The sequence below is a fragment of the Clarias gariepinus genome, chromosome 22, assembly GCF_024256425.1.
Source record: "Clarias gariepinus isolate MV-2021 ecotype Netherlands chromosome 22, CGAR_prim_01v2, whole genome shotgun sequence".
Taxonomy (NCBI): Eukaryota; Metazoa; Chordata; class Actinopteri; order Siluriformes; family Clariidae; genus Clarias; species Clarias gariepinus.
The window spans coordinates 11,797,139-11,821,053 of record NC_071121.1 but is presented as its reverse complement, the minus strand read 5'-3'; the positions used below and the strand labels follow the sequence as shown (position 1 = coordinate 11,821,053).

General features: G+C 38.2%; 1 protein-coding gene across 3 annotated transcripts; it reads left to right on the top strand.

Moving 5' to 3' along the window:
- The first annotated feature begins 262 nt into the window (after nucleotides 1-262).
- ccdc30 (coiled-coil domain containing 30) lies at nucleotides 263-23,168 on the top strand. 3 transcript variants are annotated; one of them, XM_053483385.1, is made up of 27 exons: nucleotides 263-722; nucleotides 4,247-4,429; nucleotides 5,820-5,940; nucleotides 8,344-8,534; nucleotides 8,702-8,791; nucleotides 8,910-8,993; nucleotides 10,205-10,358; nucleotides 10,457-10,528; nucleotides 10,608-10,723; nucleotides 10,924-10,998; nucleotides 11,106-11,182; nucleotides 11,587-11,779; nucleotides 12,318-12,443; nucleotides 13,492-13,620; nucleotides 13,725-13,903; nucleotides 15,604-15,814; nucleotides 16,070-16,192; nucleotides 16,298-16,468; nucleotides 17,393-17,602; nucleotides 18,187-18,335; nucleotides 18,498-18,663; nucleotides 18,873-18,994; nucleotides 20,611-20,752; nucleotides 20,842-20,978; nucleotides 21,064-21,166; nucleotides 21,291-21,349; nucleotides 21,644-23,168. In XM_053483385.1, the coding sequence occupies exons 1-27, from the start codon at nucleotides 708-710 to the stop codon at nucleotides 21,852-21,854; spliced, it is 3,609 nt and encodes a 1,202-aa protein (XP_053339360.1). In that variant the 5' UTR covers nucleotides 263-707; the 3' UTR covers nucleotides 21,855-23,168. The 3 variants fall into 3 exon arrangements, with proteins under 3 accessions (XP_053339360.1, XP_053339359.1, XP_053339361.1); XM_053483384.1 differs by having other exon boundaries at nucleotides 21,064-21,181; XM_053483386.1 differs by lacking the exon at nucleotides 8,910-8,993 and having other exon boundaries at nucleotides 21,064-21,181.
- The last annotated feature ends 747 nt before the right edge of the window (nucleotides 23,169-23,915 follow it).

The window sequence follows — 23,915 nt, the reverse complement described above, 5'->3', positions numbered from 1 at the left end:
ATATATATATGTATGAAATATCAGTTTATTACAGTAATTGGATTATTTGGAAAAACTGCTTCAAAATGTTAGCTAAACAATCCTTCTCTTTCTTAGTGTCTCTTAGTGATAAAAGCTGTGTAGAAGTAGCTAGTAGCATGCTACTAAGGGCTGCACAGGACGACGATTGGTGACGTCATATTGTGATGTCATCTGCGACGGCACAGTAAAGAAAACGTCATCGACCCCGAAGTGACGCTTTATTTGGGGTCCGCCCCTTCTGCTCAACACAAGCCTCGGAGCTTCGGAGGCATTAACAGTCCTAGCTAAACATAGCTAACAGAGAGTGAGAGCAGAAAAGCCAGACAGGAACACAGGAGTAGGAGCGTGTATGTGTTTTATATCTGCGGCTGCGGCTAACTAACCGCTAGCAACTTTGCTGAGACGCGTCGGAGTCGTTTCTGTTAATGTCCACACAAGCTGAGCAACAGGTTTAGCGCTGTACTAGTTAGTTAGTTAGTGTGGCACGGTAGTGTATGCAGCATTACTAGTTCTTTCCATAACGGAGTCTGTGTGCCGTTTTTCCCGCAATGAGGATTAAGAGAGCTTGGTTTTTGTTATTAAATGTCGGAAACGTCGTGCTGGAGTGTAAAGCTACTCTCACTGCTGTGTGCTGATTTACAAGTGATGTGTGAACTGCTGCTGCTGCTGCTGGACTTGAGCTCGCCATGGAACACAAACAGGTATGAAGTGTGTCGGCTTTATTTCCACTGACCCCCTACAGCATGAGAAGTCTCGCACAGCATTAATAACTTTATGTGTAAATGAGTTTATCATGTGAAGTCGAGTTTCCTGGACAAGAAGTGTAGGAAATATATACTTTTGTAAGTCACATTAAGGAAGATCTTTTTTTTTTTTGATTACTCATCCTGTGTTTGTCTAGTTTGAGCTCATAAGAGAAATCTTTATTAATCCTGGGAAAAATTGCATTTCTGCAGCAGTACAGACTAAAACATATACTGTATAAGTAATTAGGAACGAAGGAGGGGGAAAAGTTACAGTACACAGAAGTACTACTTATATACTCAGCACAAAAAGAAACATCCTCTGACTTTCAACTGTTTTTACTTTCAGTAAACTTAATGTGTAAATATTTGTATGAACACTAAAAGAGTCAACACCATAAGACATAAACTAAAAATGTTTCACAATGTGTCCCTGAATGAAGGGAGGCTTAAAATCAAAAGTACCAGTCAGTATCTGGTGTGGCCACCAGCTGCTTGAAGTACTGCAGTGCATCTCCTCCTCATGGACTGCCTATTGCGGACAGTCTGAGCACTGATGAAGGGATTGTGTGTTCCTGGTGTGACTCGGGCAGTTGTTGTGGCCATCCTGTACCTGTCACGCAGGTGTGATATTCGGATGTACCGATCCTGTGCAGGTGTTGTTACACGTGGTCTTCCACTACGAGGATGATCAGCTGTCCTTCCTGTCTCCCTGTAGTGCCGTCTTAGGCGTCTCACAGTGCAGACATGGCGATTTATCGCCCTAGCCACATCAGCAGTCCTCATGCCTCCCTGCAGCATGCCTAATGCACGTTCACGCAGATGAGCAGGGGCCCTGGGCATCTTTCTTTGGGTGTTTTTCACAGTCGGTAGACAAGTCTCTTTAGTGTCCTGCGTTTTTAGAACTGTGACCTTAAATGCCTACTTTCTGTAAGCTGTTAAGGTCTTAACGACCATTCCACAGGTGCATGTTAATTAATTGATTATGGTTAATTGAACATGCATAGAAAACATTGTTCAAACCCTTTACAATGAAGATCTGTAAAGTTATTTGGATTTTTACAACATTATTGTTAAAATACACAGTCCTGAAAAAGGAACGTTTCTTTTTTTGCTGAGTATATTATCATAGCTAGCAACTTTTTTTAACAACAACAGAAAAAAGACAGCTAGGAGTGAGGTACAGCACTATTGATGATGCCACTGCGCATGCGCATTCAGTAAACATATACACCTTAACCTGCATTGCTCAGGTTCTGAATATTTTAGTGTGAAAGTTAAATAGTAGATCCTTGTGATTGTGTTTATTTCAATTGTTACGACTAACATTTGTAATCTACACCAGCCCCCCCCCCCCCCCCCCAAAAATAAAATTAAATAAATAAATAAATAAATAAAAACCCTCCCCATGAGCCAAATCTACAGCACCTCCATGTAGGCCAGCAGGGGGCGGAGCACACATCCCTGGGCCCTGTGGGCTACATTAGAGGTCTCATTTGGGTCCTTCCTTTCTTATCCATATCTTTCAGAATTACCAGTCATTTGGGCTCTGGGTAGTCAGACCCACCGTCCCCATTATTATGCTCCTGAGAGCAGTAAAGTGATTTACACACAGGACAAAGGAAGTTACTTTCTATTTAATCATACACGAAATAATGTGTCACTATTTATATTCATAAGAACGCTTGGGGACTCACAAACTTTGATTAAGAGAGAATTCAACAAAACACACACACAATATTATATACGTAAAATGCAGCAGTCATGCAGGAGCTGTGAACACAGAGAATGTAAGAGGGATAATGTATACACTCCTACTGCCAAAGCTCAAAATCAAGTCACAAAATAACAACGTAAATTAGTAGATTTAAAAAAAAACAAAAAAAAAAACATGTATTCGCATTTAACTGCGTAATTAAAAAATAAAGTGACACTAGTGATGAAAACTACTGAAAAGAAGAAAAGCAAAGAAAATAAAAATAATAATAATAACGAATAAAGAAAGTACGGTCAAAGAAAAATCATTATTGATACAAAATGAGGGGACAAGACAAAAAAAGGAGAAAATATACAGACTATAAATTGGGATCGTGCTGCAAGTATGATCTGTTTTTTCTCTTACGTATGCAAGATTTTCTTTTAATCCTGCTTTGAGTGTTCTTACAAGTATAAAAAGTGCCATATAATTAAACTTGATGCAGATGTTTTAATATCACTGTAAATATTGACTCTTAATGCTGCAGCTGCAGCTGGTGTGTAACTTTGATGCAGTCTGTAAATGCATTTGAATGTGTTATTATTGTATTATATTGTTCATCTGCACATCACTATTATGACTGTTCCAATTTTTATTTCTTCTTTTATTTTTACTTGGAGAAAACAAAGTGAAGGAGTTTAGTGCCGTTGCTCTCCGGCTGCAAAAAAAGGGGTACTAAGGAAATGCATGAGGGAATGATGATTTGACTTCAAAATAAAAGGCATTTATAGCTGACTCATCAGAAAAAGGAGCTCAGAGATTTTGCTTGTGTTTTCCATTCCTTCCGTTTGCGTGATTAATGTGGGAGCACTAAGTACCTCTCATCCCTTCCCTCTGAGAGAGCTCGGCCAATTAGCTCTCTCTAGACCTCCAGCTCCGAGAGGTTACAGCATCACCCAGGAATCGAACTTGCGATCTCTGGATGATAGGATGAGCAATTTACCACTGCACCGCTCGGAGGCCACACTTGTCTCTTTAATAATGAATTAAAAAACTTTAAGCAAAACGGTTTGAGTTTATTAATTTTAAAATTGGTGGAAATTGTAAGGACATTTTTCAGAGAATTGTTCAATGTAAAAAAGTTTTGCAATGTCATGATGATGTCTCTTTGTGATGGTCCTTTGGGGCTCTCACCATTTGCCCCACTGAGGGTTGACTTTGGCTCAAACATGGTCTAGTTACAAAACTTTTTTTGTAATTATAGACATTGTCCTTGTTGTAATGGACAGGTGAAGGTGAAGGTTGCTGTGAGAAACCTTTCACAGTTGAGCATGAGACAAGTTTTTCCACACATTGCTGCTGCAATGCTTTTCCACACATTGCTGCTGTTCTTTCTGTTTACCTTTGTTAGTTTGCTAAGCGACTGTCAGGTGTATTTGATGGGGGTGTGGCTTGTCTCGAATAAGACATTTATATATTTATTAATGCAAATTAAGCCAAGAATGTTGATCTTGTTTAAAGCTTACTTGGATCGAAAGCCTCACATAACTGGACGAAATACGCTTGTGACTGACTTATAAAGAGAATGTAATGGATGTTGATGCTTTAAACTTATATATGGCATCATACTATGGCTTAATTGCTTTGCACCAAGCAATGTGCAGTAATTATAATGTAATATATTATTTTAACTTTGTATATTGAATAATCCTGGCCCTTGTACTCCTTGTGTTGTTTGTGTCAATAGCATATGATGTGTGATGTTGTTTTTCTGTTTTCCCTCAAGGATGAAACCGAACTGAAGGAGCTCTTCGTGCGCTTGGAGAAGGATGGCCTCCCATGTCAGGCATCGGCGGATGAGCGTCAGTGCCACTTGTGGCGTCTGCTCCAGAACAGTGAGGGCAGCCTAGCCTCAGCCATACAGGAGCTACAGGCTCTCCGTGAACAGCAGGCCAGCGAAATGAAAGAGGCAAGTGTCCAGATGGCAGGCTCAGGGATCACTGTAAAGCATAGCTAATGATCAGTTACTGATCCCCTCCTTCATCAACATTTTATCGTGACTATAAGGGCTTGGCTTTCAACAAAGTGGGATAATTGTGATCTGCTGCGTTACAATTTTTCTCACATGCTGCCTAGTGTTTCTGTTATTTTGTTGATTATAATATTCTCAGGAATAATAGCCAAAGGACAGTAAGGATAAGAAAAGACAATAAAAAAGATTTAATAAAAGAAAGCAATAACAAGAACTAAAATACAAATTATTTTAAATGCTCCTCAGTGAGGCATCATACCATTAAACCTGAAGAAAGAGCTTAAAATATGAAGCTTAATGAATCATCTTATTTAAACAACGAGTAACAAGTAACTACTGTAGATCATAAACAAACCAAAATACTTGCTAGATGATTTAAACATTTTTAAAGGTGGGAATGATAATCAATGACAGAAAAATAAAACAGGCTAACTTTCTTTTTCCTCTGGAGTAGTGATGGAAATTCTGTCCCCTGCATTAATGTCATTGTTTTTTGCTGTATTTGTGCAACATTATGAAGCTTAATTTCAATTCATCTGCTAAGTGATCACTCAAAAATATATTTCTCTTGACAATAGCCCGTATATGGGTCCATATGCGAGGATCGTCTTCTGGACAAGTGTCTAGTCAGATCTTCTCCGTGATCGTTATTGCGTGAACTAATGTAAACCGAGACATGCACAGTATTTATGCTGTATGAATAATAATTACTAAAATAGTAAAATACACGGTACATACAGAATATAAATATCTAAAACACGTTTACATTTGCTTGTCTGTTCCGGCCATGCTGCGTCAGTCACACAAGAGTTCTTACTGTTCATGCCAAGGAACAGCTCATGTGTTGAAGATAAGTTTCCATGGAAGCATTTTGATTAAATTACACAACAAATTGAGCAGCATTGTCTTTTGGTCTTCAACGTTCATGTAAAAGCTGACCCAAAGAGCTGACTCATATTTGCAGTGGTCATTCTGGGTTACATATCAGAAGTTTGGGGGGCAAGTCCTAGAACCAGCAAACACTCCACTGTAATGTATATATCAAATAAAGGCTGGTTTTATTTAAACAATATATCTGAATTATAGATATTCAGTTTTGCATTCAGTAGCAAAGAAGTATAGAACTTTATTCAGATTGTCATTGGAAACCGGAGAATTATTAGAAAATATTTCAATAGTTTGATGTGAATATATGAATATTTTTTGCAGCTCTAGTGTTGTCTGTAATAGATACTGTTTTGTTGTCACAGTCTCCATCTTTCTGCGGCACAGAGAATTAAAGACACCAAAGTTGAGAGATGTTAACTGGGGTGTTTGTTTGTTACAGGTGGAGAGTTATGTCGAGCATATTCGTAACATGCTGGAGGAGCGTGAATGTTTGACAGCTGAATATGAACGGGACAATGAACAGCTCCGTGCTGAGCTCGAGCAGATAAAGCAACAGCAAGGCAAGTTTTAAAAAAAGTTTTATACAATGTAAGGCTTCTTGAGCATCCAGAAGCATTTATAATTTATAATTATAAATGTTTGCTAAAGTTGGTTGGACTTGATTACTTGATAAACCTGATTACATAATAACTTTGGGATTTAGTTCATAGGGGTTTAGTTTCATTGCTTTTTTCTGGGTTTACGTTTGTTTAAACAAGAATGATGCTGAGAACGTTAATACACTAGTTAAAGTACAGTATTTATTTGTTCATGCTGCTTAATAGAACATTTTTAGGCTGGTTTTGAAAAATTAATAAAGTTTATGTTAAATCTAGCAGTTTGTGCAGGTTAAGAAATAATAGAAGTGAATAGCAGTATTTTCTAATGCTTCACAAAAATATAATTGCAATATCGACCTGTGAAATTATTAAATTGCAAAAGGCTGCAATGTATTACATGTAATATAGGTATAGTAAGGAATTTATGTAGTTTATCATTAACTTAGGTACAGTAAAACCTTGGATTGCAATTAACTTAGTCTGTAAGTGTTTTTCAAGACGAGCAAAAATCCATTTTAACTTAATAAATGAGCTTTGATGCTTTTCCGGAAACGAAATATGCTCGCAATCTAAGGTTTAACTGTGTTTTTCATAATTCTTTTCATAATTTTGGGTTATGGAAAAGGTGCTAAATAAATATTGGCAAACATCCATTTAATGAGATCATTTGTGCGATTATTTGCTATTTGTTTGAATATATATAATTTAATACAAAAGGGTGGATTTAATAGTTACATATCTCATTTAATAGTCTAAATATCATATCTCTGTTCAAATAAAAATCTATGTGTGTCAAGATAATTGCATTTGAAAATGAACGAATGAATAATTGCGGATACGATTATTATTTTTTTGACCCAATAGTGAAGACCTAGTATTTTCTGTTTATTACTAATTTTGAACAGGTACCAATTGGCCATACAACAACAACAAAAAAAAAACCGTCTGGATGGATGGTTAATGAAAAAAAACACAGTTTCCATTTGTTTAACGTTTATCATCTAATACTTTGTGGACATTTGTCATATTGTCTATGCTGAATGGTTTTTCAAAACAGTTAGTGCTGTTTTTTTTTTTACAATTATAATTTCCATTATATAATGTACAGTGGTCCAAAAAGTATTCAGTCAGCCACCAAAGATGAGAGAGGCCTGTAATTTTCATCATAGGTATAGCTCAACTATGAGAGACAAAATAAGATTTTTTTTTTATCACATTGTAGGATTTTTAAAGAATTTAATTGCAAATTATGGTGGAAAATAAGTATTTGGTCAATAACAATATTTCATCTTTCATTTTGTTGGCAATGACAGAGGTCAAACGTTTTCTGTAAGTCTTCACAAGGTTTTCACACACTGTTGCTGGTATTTTGGCCCATTCCTCCATGCAGATCTCCTCTAGAGCAGTGATGTTTTGGAGCTGTCGCTGGGCAACATGGACTTTCAACTCCCTCCAAAGATTTTTTATGGAGTTGAGATCTAGAGACTGGCTAGGCCACTCTAGGATCTTGAAATGCTTCTTACAAAGCCACTCCTTTGTTGCCCGGGTGGTGTGTTTGGGATCATTGTCATGCTGAAAGACCCAGCCACGTTTTATCTTCAGTGACCTTACTGATGGAAGGAGGTTTTCAGTCAAAATCTCACGATACATGGCCCCATTCATTCTTTACTCTACACGGATCAGTCATCCTGGTCTCTTTGCAGAAAAACAGCCCTGCTGTTTGCAATGATGTTCCACCCCTATGTTTCACTGTAGGTATGGTGTTTTTTGGATGCAACTCAGCATTCTTTCTTCTTCAAACACGACAAGTTAAGTTTTTACCAAAAAATTCTATTTTGGTTTCCTCTGACCATGTGACATTCTCCCAGTCCTCTTCTGGATTATCCAAATGCTCTAACAAACTTCAGGCGTGCAGTGAGTTACTGATGGTAGTAGCCTTACTTTGGTCCCAGCTCTCTGCAGGTGATTCACTATGGTGTGGTTCTGGGATTTTTGCTCACAGTTCTTGTGATCATTTTGACCCCACAGGGTGAGATCTTGAGGGAGCCCCAGATCGAGGGAGATTATCAGTGGTTTTGTATGTCTTCCATTTTCTAATAATTGCTCCGACAGTTGATTTCCTTACACCAGGCTGCTTACCTATTGCAGATTCAGTCTTCCCAGCCTGGTGCAGGTCTTCAATTTTGTTTCTGGTGTCTATTGACAGCTCGTTGGTCTTGGCTATAGTGGAATTTGGAGTGTGACTGTTTGAGGTTGTGGACAGGTGTCTTTTATGTACCCGTCCGGCTTAAAAAAAAAAGTAAACATAGTATGCCTTTTCAAGTCTTTCTGTCTAAAAAACGAATGCTTATGGGTGTTTTCTAGAGTGTGTATGTAAAGAGGTGATGGAGATGCTGGAGCAAGAAGGCCTGGATGAGATTAGTACCAGCAGTCCCAGTGAGCAGGTGGCTTACCTGCTGGTTGAAAGAGTCACCTTGCTGGAGAGGTTGGAGGCTACAGAGAGAAAACTTGATACTCAGACCCTCACAGGAAACCTTAGAGAAGTCCACCTACAGGTACGAGATGAGCACTTTACAGAGCGCCTCACACACTTTGACCAGAATTTTTGTTATTGATTGTGTCTTTAGGGGAGGTTATGAGGTTATGGCAGGTGAAAGTTAATGTGTTGATAAGAGTCCCTAGCTGATTAAGTAATTTGGATGCTGTCTCGTACGATAACTAGGAGAAACTGGACCACATCCGGCACACGCTGGAGGAGGAACTCAGGCAGCAAAAGGAAATGATGCGTCTTACCAAAGAGAGTATGAGCAAGGTAAGGACTTCCCCATGCTTTTTCCATGCTGGCAGAAATTTAGTTTACATTTTTGTCATAAAAAAGTCCAAAAAATGTGTGAACTTTATGACTCTACATCCTTAATTTTATTCCCAAGGAAAAGGAACCTACAGCTCAGAGCCCATGGAGGAAGCTCTTTGGTGTGCACAAGGCAACAAAAATGGCACAGAGCCTCACTCTTGTATGTTCCCATGACAGCCGTATTTGTTTTTTTCCTGGGCTGTAATCATGAGCAGGAACGTGTATTCTCTAAGCTATAAATATCTTGAAGATCTCAGCTGACACCCTGCCCCAAATTTACTGAATGTTTGCAGCTTCTAGCATGTATTCCAATGTCTAACCACTAGAACTTGGTTTGAAAGAGTTTGTGTTTTTTTAACGGTTTCCATTGGCTGTGAGGTCCTTTTGGCCAGATGAATTACTGATTTAGGATATGTTAAGTGTGCATGCATGTTACATGTAAAACTACATTTTATGTGCATGTTCGATATGGCATTAGAGTCATCATCATGTCAAAAAAAAGGCTTCTGAGTCCTGTGAGGATGTATTGAGTAGCAAAAATTAGCTGAGCATGTTCGGCAAGTGTTCACACCAGGGTCAGCGCCAGGACAGATTAAACAGGGGTGAGATTTGCTTACAACACCAATGAATCCCACAATTTTCAATCAAGTACACTTGGTAATATAAAACAAAATATACAATCTTACAATATATTATTAAACACAGGAAACTGGCGATGCAGTACAAACTATTGACTTTTGCACCACAAGGTAGCACTACTGCTCAACAAGTGAAATCATATGATGGTCAATTAGTGTCTCTTTTTTGAACAGAAAAATGTGGTTCTTGCACATACACAAATTATTTTAGCTCACTGAAACTCTCACTACTTTCATCAACTATCAGGGACAACCTTGGTTTACGTCCATTGTTTATCCTCACAAGACCCACTAAGTTGGTCAAACATGTCAATGATTTAGATTGTGTAAGCTATCAGAGTCAAAGATCACTATGGTGCTTATTCCTTCATTTTCTTGGTTTATTGATCCTACTTGTTTTGTTGGCTAAAAAGCTTAGTAGTCCTTGCGTTTAAATGAGAGATGAACATAATGTTTTGTATTTTGTTTGAGCAATTAAATACATTATTAACATTATGCATGTGAACAGACATAACTGGTGTGTGAGCCAGCAGTGTCTTTTTATTTTTTAATTTTTTTTAATCGGCTCTGCTCACACTAAAGCATGTTCCCCATTCAGCTTCACTCAAGCTCCTCAATGTGGCAGATGCATGGTGAGCACATGCATGGATGCTGGCCTTACTCCTACCAAGCATTCCCTAAAGACTGACCGATCTTTAGCCAGTGAGCTTTAAAGGCATTTATTTTCCCTCAGGCCCAGAGCACAGAGCTGGAACAGGAGCGAACAGAGAGAAAGAAGCTGGAAAGGGATCTTGAAGAGGCGTCTTTAAGACTTACTATGGCTCATCAGGAGATTCGCCACCTAAGTGACGAGCTAGATCTGGCTCGGAAAGCTCAGGACACTTGTGGTAAGTGCATCACAAAGAGATGAATGATTTAGTTTTACTTACCAGTGCTTTTTGGTTTTATATTACATTTGTAAATAATGCAATAATATTCATGTTAGGTCCCAACCTACCGACTACTGGAGAGGAATTAGCTCGGCTTAAACAGGAAGTAGACCAGTTAAAGCAGTGTGGTAAGAACACTCTAAAAGTTCTAATAGATTTGATGCTGTCAGCAAAAAGTTAAGCTTCTAAAAAATAAATCTTCGATAGATATGGTGGAGCTGCAGAGGGCAAAAGAACACAACGAGAGGCTTGACACAGAGATTCGGGCTCTGAGGGACAGAGTGCGCTCCTTGGACTCTGAGAGGAAGACTCTCTTAAAAATGGTGGGTTATATTTCTTAAATGAAATGTAAGCGCTACCTTTAAAAGGTTGCATAGAAACGTTTTCCCCACATAATAACGCCTTTATTAAGAATATAATAGACAATAGAGTCATACTAATAGTTTTTTTTTTACTTCTGCTCAACTAGTACAGCACTCGGTACAGGGTTATCGTACTGCTGTAATGTATCGTATGTCCTCAGATTGAGAATTTTAAGATGCATCCCAGTTCTGGCAGCAAACCTCTGCATGGTCATGAAGCAACTCAATCTGGACAGGTGAATTGCACTGAAGTGGTTTGTTACTTCTTACAATATTGCTTGACAATGTGTTTAAGCATTTGAATTTTGCTACTAATCTACTAATCATATAATGTGTGGACTAGTTTGGGAATGGGAATGCCGAACATTCAGGAGGGTCATCTACACCATTAAGTGATGACAAGGATCAACTTCATAAAAGGTAATAATAATCAAATTTAATTAATTAAATGCAGGATTTTGATTTTTAAAGCCCGGAAATGGAAGCAGGGGCCTAGAATACTAAATACTTATTGCAAGACAGTAACATCGGTCACACGGATTATGACATGCTTATTATAAGGTTGTTATAATCTGTGTGACCGATGGCAGTAGCATGCTATAATAAGCATATTATAATCCAACATAATAAAATAACATGCCCATTATAGCTTTCATAAACTAATTAATAAACATTTATTACACACTCTGACTAGAAACAAGTTTGATTGTACGGACAGGTCTAGGATAAGTTTGATGCAATTGTCTATGCAATTTGTACACTAGTATTTTCTGATCTTATTTGTTAACAGGACTTTGGACATGTATTTATCTGTTTGTGAGCAGGTGTCGAAGAGAGTCTGAGGATAAGGACTGTCGTCTTCGGGAGCTGGAGAGGAGACTGCTGAAGCAGCAGCGGGAGCATGAGGAGCTGGTGGAGAGGAACGAAGAGCTGGAGGCACTGCTGGGGGAAGCACAGAACAAAGCAAAAGAGGAGCGAGAGTGCCATGAGTGTGAAGTGGACAGTTTGCAAAGAAAGGTCGAAATCACAGTGCTGCACGAATGAATGCCTAACACCTTACACTAATTATATTCTGCTTATTTTAAATTTGATTTTTGAAAAAAGTGAAAATTAAGTTTGCCATTACAGATTAAAAGTATAGAGGCTGAGTTAAATGCCAAGAGCATGCAGGAGAAGACACATGTGGAGAAGTGTGATCGGACTAAAGAGACTATCTCAGAGGTACTGTAGTTAGCTGCACCCATCTTGATATTTGTATTTTATACATAGTAGACATTACATGATCATGTCAGTGATTTATGGTTTCGCTACAACTACGAATGCCAAAAACTTGATTGTCAGAAAGGCATGAATAGTTATCACATGTTCATCAGATGATTTTGCAACTTGATGTTTAATCAGCAGCAAGAAAGAGGAAAATAAATATATATAAATATACTCTTTTCATAGCGAAATTTGCTCCTAACCTCATGTTCGGCAATAAACTTAGATTTTTATTTGTGTATCTGATATCCTTAATAATTTTAACTATTATGTAATTTATTTGGCCCAAAAGCTTCAAGTTGGTGTTCAGGAGAGGCTGATGTTTCTTGAGAGTCGCCTTGCTGAGGAGAAGAACTGGAGGAAACAGTTAGAAGTGGACTTAGCACTGGCCCAATCATCTCTGAACAAAGAGAAGCAGGTAATGTGCTCACAAAAGGCTTTCTATATATTGTATTGAAATTCACTATTGTTAAAGTGTCTATACAGCGTTTAAGTAAAAAATAAAAATAAAATCTCCAGCTTTAGTTCTTTGCATTTTTTAGTCTTCTCCCATAGCTGTGACTCCTTAAATTTAATTAAAAATGATAAAGGGATAATCTAAATCTTAGAAGATTTAAGTGATTCTGCCATTATGCTTGTGTATTTCTAAATTTGAACGAACAAAATGTAATGTTGAAAATGTCTGATCAGTCTGATACTTGCATTTATAAATAAAGATATATGCACAATGCACAGGGTGGGCCATTGAAATGGATACACCTTAATAAAATAGGAATAGTTGGTGATATCAACTTCCTGTTAGTGGCACATTAATATATGTGAGGGGGAAAACTGGATCCAACTTTTGTTTTTTTTAATAGGAAAAGGGTCATGTGACACATCAAACTTAATGGGAATTTCAAAAGGAAAACAATGGTGTTTTTGGTTTTAACATAACATTATTCTTTCGTGAGTTATTTACAAGTTTCTGACCACTTATAAAGCAGTTATTAGCAGTTTGCTAACTGTAGCATGGAGATGGGTGGTCTCGTAGGGTGTCTTGCATTGAAATCTGCTGCAATGACCCGGTTACTGCGTTCACCAGACATCAACACACAATTTCTATCCGCTCCTCACGTGTCATTAGTATGTAAACTGCTAATAACTGCTTTATAAGTGGTCAGAAACTTGTAAATAACTCATGAAAGAATAAAGTTACGTTAACATAAATAAAATAAGAAAGTTTAGTTCACAAAAAGTGGAGCTGACTGTTCTGTTCAGTTTGACGTAAATGACAAAGTAAGGTAGGTATGAAATGTAGAGGCCAAATTGTTTAACAATAAATAATATGATAAAAGACTAAACTATAATACTTAACTAAACATTTTTTAAATAAATCAATCTATTTAGAATCTAGAAAAAATACTGGAGACTACTGTAAAGAGGACACTGATTTATATTTAGAATATGGACTGCTTGTCCTGCAGGGAGAGCATGAGGAGCTGAAGAAATTGCGAATAGAGGTGCAACGCTTGCAGGCTGAGTGTCAGCAAGGGAAATCCCTCAACATGAGCCTCACACAGATAAAAGGAGAAAAGGGAATTTTGGAAGAAAAGGTGATGCATAAACTATGACTAATAACTGACTAGCTATTTAAATATCGACTTATATACAGAAAATCACATACAGTACAAATAATCAGTATGATCTCATGTTTTAGGTGGCCCAGTTGGAGCGTGCTCAGTCACGTCTGCAGAATGAACTGGCACAGCAAGTAGAGGGCAATAGAGTGCAAGAAGACCTGAGAGAGAGCAGGGAGCAGGTGACACAGCTTAATTCTCTGGTTGAACAGTTGCGATCAGAACTGTGCAAACTGGAGAAAGAACATAGTACATTGCGGTAAGGAGAATTATCCAAAGATATAAACTCTTATTTAGAGTGGTTACAAATATACAGAATATTGTAGATTTTGTTTTTATTTCCTTCAAAAAGTAAATTATCTATTTACATTTTGATCATAAAAATACTATTCTCGAAATATTAGAATATTTCCTAAAATCAATCAAAAAAGGATTTATAATACATGTAAAAACCTCTGAAAAGTAAGTTCATTTATGCACTCAATACTTGGTCCAGGCTCCTTTAGCATGAATTACTCCTTTAGTGCTGCATGGTATGGAGGTGATTAGCACTGCTGAGGCATTATTGAAGGTTGATTTGATAGCAGCCTTCAGCTCGTCTGTATTGTTGGGTTGGGTGTTTCTCATCTTTCTCTTGATACTCATACCAAACAGATTTTCTCCAGGATTTAGGTCAGGCAAGTTGGCTGACCTGACCTGACCAAAGTAATATCATGTTCAGTAAATTGGTAAGTGGTCGTTTGGCCAAATGGGCAGGTCGTGCTGAAAAAGGAATTTAGTATCTCCTTAAATTTTGTCGTTACACAGACGCACAAAGCGATCTCCTGGTAGGCTGACTTCTCCTTGCTGCGTTGACTTTGGACTGTCAAAACTTCACACTGCACTTCAAGCAACTTGGATTCTGTGCCTCTCCAATTCCTTCAGACTTTGGGACCTTGATTTTCAAATGAAATGCAAAATTTACTTTTCATCTGAAAAGATGATGTTGGACCGCTGGGCAGTTGTCCAGGTCTTTTCCTCCTTAAGACACTTCTGATGTCTCTGGTTCAAGAGTGACTTGATACTACAGTAGGAATGCAGCAGTTGTAGTCCTTTTGCTGAAGACATCTGTGCATGGTAACCCTTGATGTGTCTGATGCTTGTGCATAATTTTCCTACCACACTTGTCCCTTCCAGTCAACTTTCCATTAATATGCTTTGCATTCTATGACCAGCCACCCTTTTCCGCAAATCTACCTTTCTTGTGAAGGTTGTCAATTATCATCCTCTGGACAATTGTCAAGTCAGCACTCTTCCCCGTGTTTGTGGTTTCGGACAGTACACTAGCCTGAGAAACACGCTGTATTTATAATATATGAATTGTAATTGTACCTTAAATTAAACACTAAAAAGTAAATACTTGTATATTATCACTCACTCTCACTCATCTTCTATATTGCTTTATTTAGTATTCAGGGTCGCGTGGACCTGGAGCCTATCCCTGGAGGCTTAGGGCACAAGGCGGGGTACACACAGGGTGCCAATCCATCGCAGGGCACATACATACACACACTCATTCACACATTACGGGCAATTTGGGAACACCAATTAGCCTAACCTGCATATCTTTGGACTGTGGGAGGAAACCGGAGTACCCGGAGGAAACCCACCAAACACAGGGAGAACATGCAAACTCCATGCACACAGAGACAGGAATCGAGCCAAACCCAGACCCTTGAGGTGCATGGCGACAGTGCTAACCACTACACCAATGTGCCGCCCACCTGTATAGCATATGAGGCACTATAGTTTACAGTTAATAAGTTGAAGGTGCATTTGGTAGAACTTTTAATGGATTTATAACTTCAAATGGAAAGTCAAGTATTTATGTTACAGCTTACTTAAATTAAATCAGGCATGTAAAGAATATGATATCTATATTTTAATTAAATCTACAGAAGTTAATGTGTTGTGTGATAGAAATGATATGGTGGAGAAGCGCCGGCAGGTGATGGAGCTGCAGGCTGAGCTGAGTATCAGAGTCCAGGAGAAGATACAAGCTGAGGGGCAACTGGAGCGACTCGGTCTGAAACTGCGGCTCAAGGAAGAACAGCTCAATGCTGTCAAGCAGGAGAGAGTGTATGACCCTAATCCCAAATCTTCCACTGGAGAGGATGATGACCTTAGCCAGGCAAGACACATTAGGCCCACATTAGCTGGCTGAGTTGAATACGCTACATGTGTTTTTTTTGTTTTTTTTGACAAAGTATGACCATTTCAGCAGGTGCTATTGGTTGGTTTATGCCATTTTACACCAGTGATTATCTTTATTTATAGAGGGATATACGGTATTTTGTGATTTATTTGAGAACCTTTCATAGAAAGAATAACTGTTTATTCATTGCGGTGCTAGCGTTATGACACTGCGTATGTTTTGCTCCTCCAGACGGCATGTGTGAAGTCTGAGATGATTAAGCTGCACTCTACCCTGGAGCAGGAGAGATGTTTGGCTAGTCAGCACCAGCTGATACTGCAGGCTCAGATCAATGAAACCGAAGCCTTTTTCAAGGTCAATACACAGCCACAATCACATTGCACAGACACTAGAGATTCTGCTCTATTTAGAGCAAATACTTTACTTGTATTTTAGTTTTGTATCTGTGTCTGTTACCAGACTCAGAAATCCCTGTTGCAGGAGAGGGGTGAGGAGAACAAGCAGCTAAAGCAGGACCTACAGAGGACCGAGCACCACCTTACGTCAGCTGAACGAGAGCTGCGTTACGAAAGGGAGAAAAATCTTGATCTTAACAGACATATTGCACTTTTAGAACAAGAGAAGTTTAAGGTATTTACAAACAGTGTTGTGGGATATTACCTTTTAAAGTAATCAGTTACATTACAGCATTACCTTCTGATAAAAGTAACTAGTTAGAGTACTTTTCTATTGCAGAAAATGAAAACCCCTTTGTGATTCCCCATGCATGTTTTTTTGGTTAAGACCTTTATTATTATTCTGCCATCATCACTCAGCGGGTCATAATCTGTTTGGGCCATAATCTGTTAACTACTAACAGCAGGAGTAACAGAGGGGGGAAGGTTATCGGGGGCGGGGCGGGGCTTGTAGAACGACTTTCACACACACACACACACACACACACACACACACACACACTCTCTCTAACAGAATCAAAGCTGTCTGGTTTACGGATTACATAAATTGTCTGAATAACAGATTACATTTTTGCAACTATAACTAAATAACTGTGAACTTAAATGGCGGACCTTATGTGTTGGATTATTCATTACATCAAAAAAGTAATGAAGTCTAATGCGTTACACCCAACACTGTTTACAACAAATTATTTTCTATCTGTATATGTGTGTTTGTCTTTGTAATATTTAAGTCTAATTGGCTTAATAATTTATTTGTTTAAAACATTACAAACAGAACAAAACTTTTATACAGTTTTTAGGAAAATGCAACGTAATATGACTTGGGAGGAGCTATAAAGCATTTACTTTATCAAATATAAACAGTATAAAACAAACGCACAACTACTGTGTAGTAGCTGGACATGATCATGGAGGTTAGTGTGCATGTGCATACCCAGTTTTTATTTTTTTATCTATGTTCCAGTATAAAACGCGATATGAAAAAATCCTTCACTTTAAACCTGTGCATGATATGAATAAGTTATTATGGCAGTTAAATCATTGCGCACTTCAGTAATTGCTCTAAACTGAACTCTGATAGATCTTTGGTGTTTAGCTGTGTGCAGAGCTGAAGATGGCGCAGACCAAACTAGCACAGCTGGAAGCCAGTGGAGGGGCACAGACGACAGAGCTGGAACTGCTGCAGCAGAGAGTCAGGGAACTGGACCTGGAACTGTGCAGGAACAACCAGAACAGGCAGAGCTGCAGTAGCCTCCAGGAGGAGCTCAGTGCTGAGAGAGCACGGGTTATTGCCGCTGACAAAAAGGTACAGATAAATCCAATAAACACACAAATCAGTGTTCAGTGTTAACGGAGGCTTGCAAAGGTCATGTTACAGGTATGTAATGTAAAAGAGCTTTAAAAGAGCTGCAATCCAGACAACGGGCAGTTGATTTATTCCTGAAGTTATTTTCAAATGGCTACTTCCAGCATGGTAATGCATCATGTGACACAGCTAAAAGTCATCAGGCCTCAAAATCAGGCATTGACTTTACTAAAATACTCCAGGCATTTGACATTGTAATCCTTTTAGAAATATGTATAAAAGGTCATTATTATTAATATTTGAGGCCGGTTCATTTAGTTTTAAAATAGTTTTTTTCACTTTAAAACCCCCCTCCATAAGACCTGCTGTTTTGCATATGTTTTGAAATTGTCATATACCGTCGGTAGCTACCCCTCGTCTCAGCTATGTATGCTTGTACCTGGCAAATATATCCTACCCCTTGACCGTTTCCGTTAGAATAAGAAAATCAATGTTGTTTCCATTGTCTCCATACATTCCATGGTTCCATTGTTTTAACGTTAAGTCTGATCAGTGTATGTACTATATGCTGTGCTTGTTTAAAGGTTGTTGAGCTTCAGCAGCAATTGAAAAACGCTCTGCATCAACTGCGTCTGAGCGAGGTCCGAGCTGAAGCGACCAGCAAGATGGAAAGAGATACCAGAGACATGTCTGATAAGTTGTCAACTAAACTTAAGGAAGAAAAGCTGCAGAGGTGCGATAACCACCTGACACAATATAAATACAGAGCTCTACAAGTCACCGTATTCTTGAATGAATGGCATGATTTGATTTATAAAAGCCATTCACAATTTATGTGAAAAAAAAATGGCAAAACATTGGAGTGGTGTGTGCTTCCCTGTTGTTTTGTTGATAGGACATTGGTGGAGAAGAGGGTAGAAGAGTTGCAACAGCAGGTGTCCTCTCTGCGTACTGAAGAGGCCACCCTTAGTCGCACTAACTCTGAGCTCTCCCACCGCTCCCAGCAGCTGGAGACAAGGCTGGAGGTGCTGGAGAGTGAGCTAAGTGCCTCCAGGGAGCAGGTTCGGTTATTCCTTTTTGATACGATTGCTATTTTAGGGTTTTTATTGCTTACATCAGGCCACCACTGTGGTGTTACTGATGAGAGAGAATTAATGAGGCAGACATAACAGGCTGACAGATTGCTGCTCTAAATCCCTGCATGGTTTGATCTGTGATGCAAGTTATTTTAGTCACAGTTGTTCATGCTGTTGTCTGGTGTATCCTGTAGCAGAGCCTCAGTCAGGAGAGCCGTCATAAACTGGAGGAGCAGCTCATGTCTTCTCAACAGGAGTCAGAAAGACTGCAGGAGGAGCTAGAGAACATGCTTCAGCAGCTTGATAACAACAGAAGGTACTAAATTCATAAACAAGCATCATGTGCCTATACTCTGTGTAGCCAAAGATTTGTAGACACATGACACATATGTCCATATTTACTAGGTAATCATCCAATTCCAGTTTCCAATTTAGTCCTCTTTGCTGTTATAAGAGCTTACATTATTCTAAGAAGACAATACATTGAGTTCAGGGTTCTGTGCAGGTTATGCAAGTTCTTTTAAATCAGCTTTGGAAAAACTGTCTAATTGCACCTCGCTTTGTTTGCTGGGGTGTTCTTATGCTGGAAATGATTTGGGTTCCAGTAAACTTAATTCAGGAAGGTCCGGGTGTGTCTTTGTGCAGGCTGTCATTCCAACCAGGCAGAAGCCACACCTGATTCCAACTGTTTAATTAGTGGTTCTTGGCTTTCAATAGGCTATCAGGTGTTTTTTTTTGCTAGGTTGAAATGAGAGCCTGCACCCACACCGGCCCTTTCTTGATCCAGTTTGACACCCCAAGTAAAATTAAATGGCAATGCTATACCCAATACAATTATTTGCCTTCACCTATGTGGCATGGAGAGGGACAAGTGTGTATGTTTGATAAAAAGTGTAAAAGTATCGGAGCTGGTTTCGCATTCTTATATAACAAAGATCTCCCAGTCCTGGATGGACAGTGTTCGGCACACCTAAACACACCCACTAAACCTAATTAACAGATTTGTTGAATCAGATGTGGTTGAGCACAAGAATCACTGTCTTGGACACTCGCCCTCCAGGACTCGAGTTAAAGATCCCTGTTACATAAGATACACTGTATTCACTCCTACGTAGTTATTATTGCCAACATCAACATAGTACTACAGGTAAGCAGTACAAGGTACTTTTGTAACAATGCGGGTTTGTGGCTGGCAACCCCACAGACAACTGCTCCATGGGTTTCCAGTCAGGCAGGCCCACGGCCACCCTCACATGCAGTTGCTAGGCAACGCTGCCATGATGGCAATTGGAGATGCATGACACCTGGACGCATTGTCTATATAGGCCCTCAACACAAAGCAACAGACGTGCGGCCATTTAGATAGCATTGCTCCGGTATAGAGAAGAGAAAACTGAAAAGAAAATATAAAAGTTAAAAGAAAAAAGAAAAAATGAAGAGAAACGATGAAAGTGAAAGAAAAGTGAAATAAAAAGAAAAGAGAATAGAAAAAAGAAAAGAGAAACTGAAAAGAAAAGTGAACAGAGAAAAGATAAAACTAAAAAAGACAATGGAGAAGGATTAACCCCGTCTCGAGGGGACAGGGGACTTCTTAGTTGTATTTATGTTGGATGATTGTCTTTTGTTTCATTAGTGACTGTATATTCAATGAATACACTCCGAACGGGAAAGTCTCCCGTAAGTGTGCACTTCCATAGCTCCCACACAGCCTCCCCTCCGACGTCCTGCATCAGGGCTCTGTATAAAAACACCCAGGCCTGCTACATCATAACAACTTAATATTTTTGCACTAAGGAAATCTTCAGCGCTGATTTACATATAACTGTATTTTTTATATTTTGTTATCATTTGCTCTCTTTTTTTCATTTTTATTGCAGAGGGTACTCAACCTTACTGCAGGAAAACATTTAATGTTTTGAATTGTCATTTTAGGCGATACAATGAACAACATTTTGCACATAAAGCCAAATTAAGCAAAGCAAAGGAATCGTTTATAAAGGAGACATCCCAGCGAGACATAAAGATCCAAAAGCTAGAGAATGATCTAGCACTTGCAAGGAGTCAGTCTGAGAAAGTGAGAAGCGTTATATTCTGATATTCTACAATTTAACTATAAGAAATACAAGCACAGTATTCTGACGGTTTTTCTAACGATTTGAAAAGGAAAAGGATTGGATTAGGACTGTGACTGAGGAGAATGATCAGCTTCTGCTAGAAAGGCGAGAGTTGCTAAGGAGAATGATTGAGGCTGAGGAGATGGGCAACAATGGAATACGAGCAGCTACGGACACGCAGCGGAGGTTTGAACAGAGCTATTATACTGCACAGTATGCTAAGTTAAAATTCTGTAGATGTGTGTTGGAGATCTTATCATCTCTTCCATAGAGTGAAGTACTTGGAATTGGAGAATAAGCAGCTTCAGGATAAAATCCTGAAGCTGGCTAATCAAGTTGGAGTTTTAGAACGTGCACTAAGAAATCTTCAGTCGGTATGTAATGCAGAGGTAAAAATAAATGGAAGGTGGTTTTTATAAATGTCATTAAAATAGATGAAATTCTTTAGGAAAGTTAAACTATTTTGTGTGTAAATTTGCATTTCTATTTCTATAATAGGATGTTAAGAAATTGTTTCCCTCTGGTACTCTTTCTGACGGCCTATTGCAGACATCAAGGTATGTTTTTTTTTTTGTTTGTTTGTTTTTTGTGGTGAAAATGGTAGACGCCACATCAGCTATTGTTCTAGTTACTGTGAAATCAATAAATATTATACAGTATACCACCATTTTGAAGAACAAACTGTATTGGTCTAAACTTCTACATATATAAACATTTACAGTATATAAACTTGTAAAATGCATCCTCCAATATCATGGTGATTTCATATTTGATAGAAACCAACATTAAACTACCATTGATTATTTTTGCTACTTCAAATTGTACCATCTTGTGTTGTTAAAATGTTCAAGTCTGAAGCTTGGGCTGTGCGACTCGTGGGGACTGTTGGATGCCATTTGCAGGGTTAAAGTGGGCGAGCACGTCAAAAGCCTGGAGTCGTCTCTGTCTTTGCCCACCCCTCAACCATCAGAGATTGGATACCTAAACGTGAGCTCTTCCGTGGCTCCCGAAGTCACCCAGCATGAGGAGGAGAATCACAGCATTTCCAGTGAAGATGCCTAAGGACAACTGCACCTTATTAACAGGATTGCCAATTATATCACGATTTTAGCCAGTATGTAACTAATTGTCAATGGGACCAAAGTTGAAGCTAAGAGAGTGAATCTACTGTAATTGTGAATACAGGAAGATGAAGTCCTGGCTTTTTACATCTGTTTTGTAGGTGATTCACTTTTCCTTCAAACATGCTTCCTTATATTCAGATAGGAGGGCTGATTCTGTACAGTGCTTTGTATGAAATTATGGCTAATGTGAAGCCAAATTATAAAAAAAAAAGTTAACTGTTTTTAGTAAACAATCTCACTGTGACTGAAGCAATCATTAGCATTTTAATTCATTAGTGTATTATTTTTTTGATTTATGACATTTACCCTTACTTTTACTCAGGGTCATTACTACTCAACCGAGTTTATTGCCTTTGCCGCTCATATCCTGTAGAGGTCCCTACTCTATTATTATGGATGATTTATATATTTCAGCCATGAATCTGAACCAAGTGGTCAATTTAAGCAGCCCTTCATATGGTCAGTGTTAGGAAATGTCAAAGGAATTTTTTTAATTTTCAGAACCCAAATTGGAATCTTGGCGATGTAATAACTCCAGGCAACCATTTATTACCTTCACAGGGTAGCGAACTGGGCAAGCAAAATGTTAGGTGTTTTGAAAAATTTTAATGCAATATACATGATTCAATAATAAAGCCAAAGCACAAATTACAGCAAATTAGAGGTAAGAAATACTTGTTGTGGTGCAGCAGTTACATGCCATGTGTTTTATCTATGGTTTATAAACATTCTATTCCATAAAGAAGACATGATACAATAGAGCTTTAAAAGAAGAGGGATTAGTTAAAGCACTTTTACTGTCAAATTGTACATTACGAATATGTTTACAATTAGAAATCACTTTTCCCCTCTCCTTTTGTATGACGGTACTGAACTGACTTCATTACTTTTGAACTGACGGTACTGGACTAGTGTATTAGTCACCACAGTACTTTAATAATTACTTTAAAGCTTTATGCCTGTGGCTGAAGTATTGCACTACAGTAGAAAAATCGTTGCGTGTTGTACGTTATAATTTCCAGTCTTATACAAAGAGCCTTACAGTGTTGTTTGATATGTACAGTATGAGGTACATGGGTACTAATTTTTTTAAGTATGTGTTACTATTTTCTACATTATCACCTGAAGAAAAAAATCCTTATCCTGCATGTTTTGACAATAATGAATGTGTATGGCATTTATACTATTCCACTGTACATCACCTGAGCACACAAATAATGTATTTTCTTATTAAACAATTGTTATATTTTCATTGTTGTACAATGCTTTGAATTTTCAGGGTGCAGAAGAAAAAATAGTTAAAATACATAAACAAACATTATTAATCAGCAATTCAAGCAAAGTAAATGTTAATACCATAAACAAGAACCAAAAATTAACTACTTTTTAAATTTTTGATCCAAAACACCATATTGGCATTTTGTGTCTCCAGAGCACTGTCAGTACAAAAAACATGCATATAAATACTTGGCATTTAAATCAGGTACAAAGAGATTTCCTTATCTCTTTGATAGAAATACTTTGTTTATTTGGAATTATGCTAGAAATGTGAAGATGTATTTTGTAATGATGTAAGTAATGAGTAAGTTATATTAAAATGGTGGTAAAACAATACTAGGCGGCACAGTGGTGTAGTGGTTAGCACTGTCGCCTTGCACCTCCAGGGTCAGGGTTCGATTCCTGGCTCTGTGTGCATGGAGTTTGCCTGTTCTTCCCGTGCTTGGTAGGTTTCCTCCAAGTATTCTGATTTTCTCCCGCAGTCCAAAGATATGTAGGTTAGGCTAATTGGCCAAAAAAAAAAAAAAATTCTGTGCTGTGTGAATTTAAAAGGTGTCCACTAACCATATTTAAAAGGCTAGCACTGTATTAGTTGATGATTTTAAAATAATAAGCTATAATTTATGTTAAGAAAATAATGTACATTTATATATTTTAAACATTAATTGGCGATTATTTAACCATTAGCAAAATCCACCTGCAATTATGATTGTATATTCAA

Bases quoted from the DNA above. Each gene is read 5' to 3' on its own strand.
- ccdc30 (XM_053483384.1), top strand. The intron at 10,999-11,105 runs GTGAATTGCACT...TGTGTGGACTAG, and splicing joins AAGCAACTCAATCTGGACAG to TTTGGGAATGGGAATGCCGA. The intron at 13,621-13,724 runs GTGATGCATAAA...CTCATGTTTTAG, and splicing joins AGGGAATTTTGGAAGAAAAG to GTGGCCCAGTTGGAGCGTGC.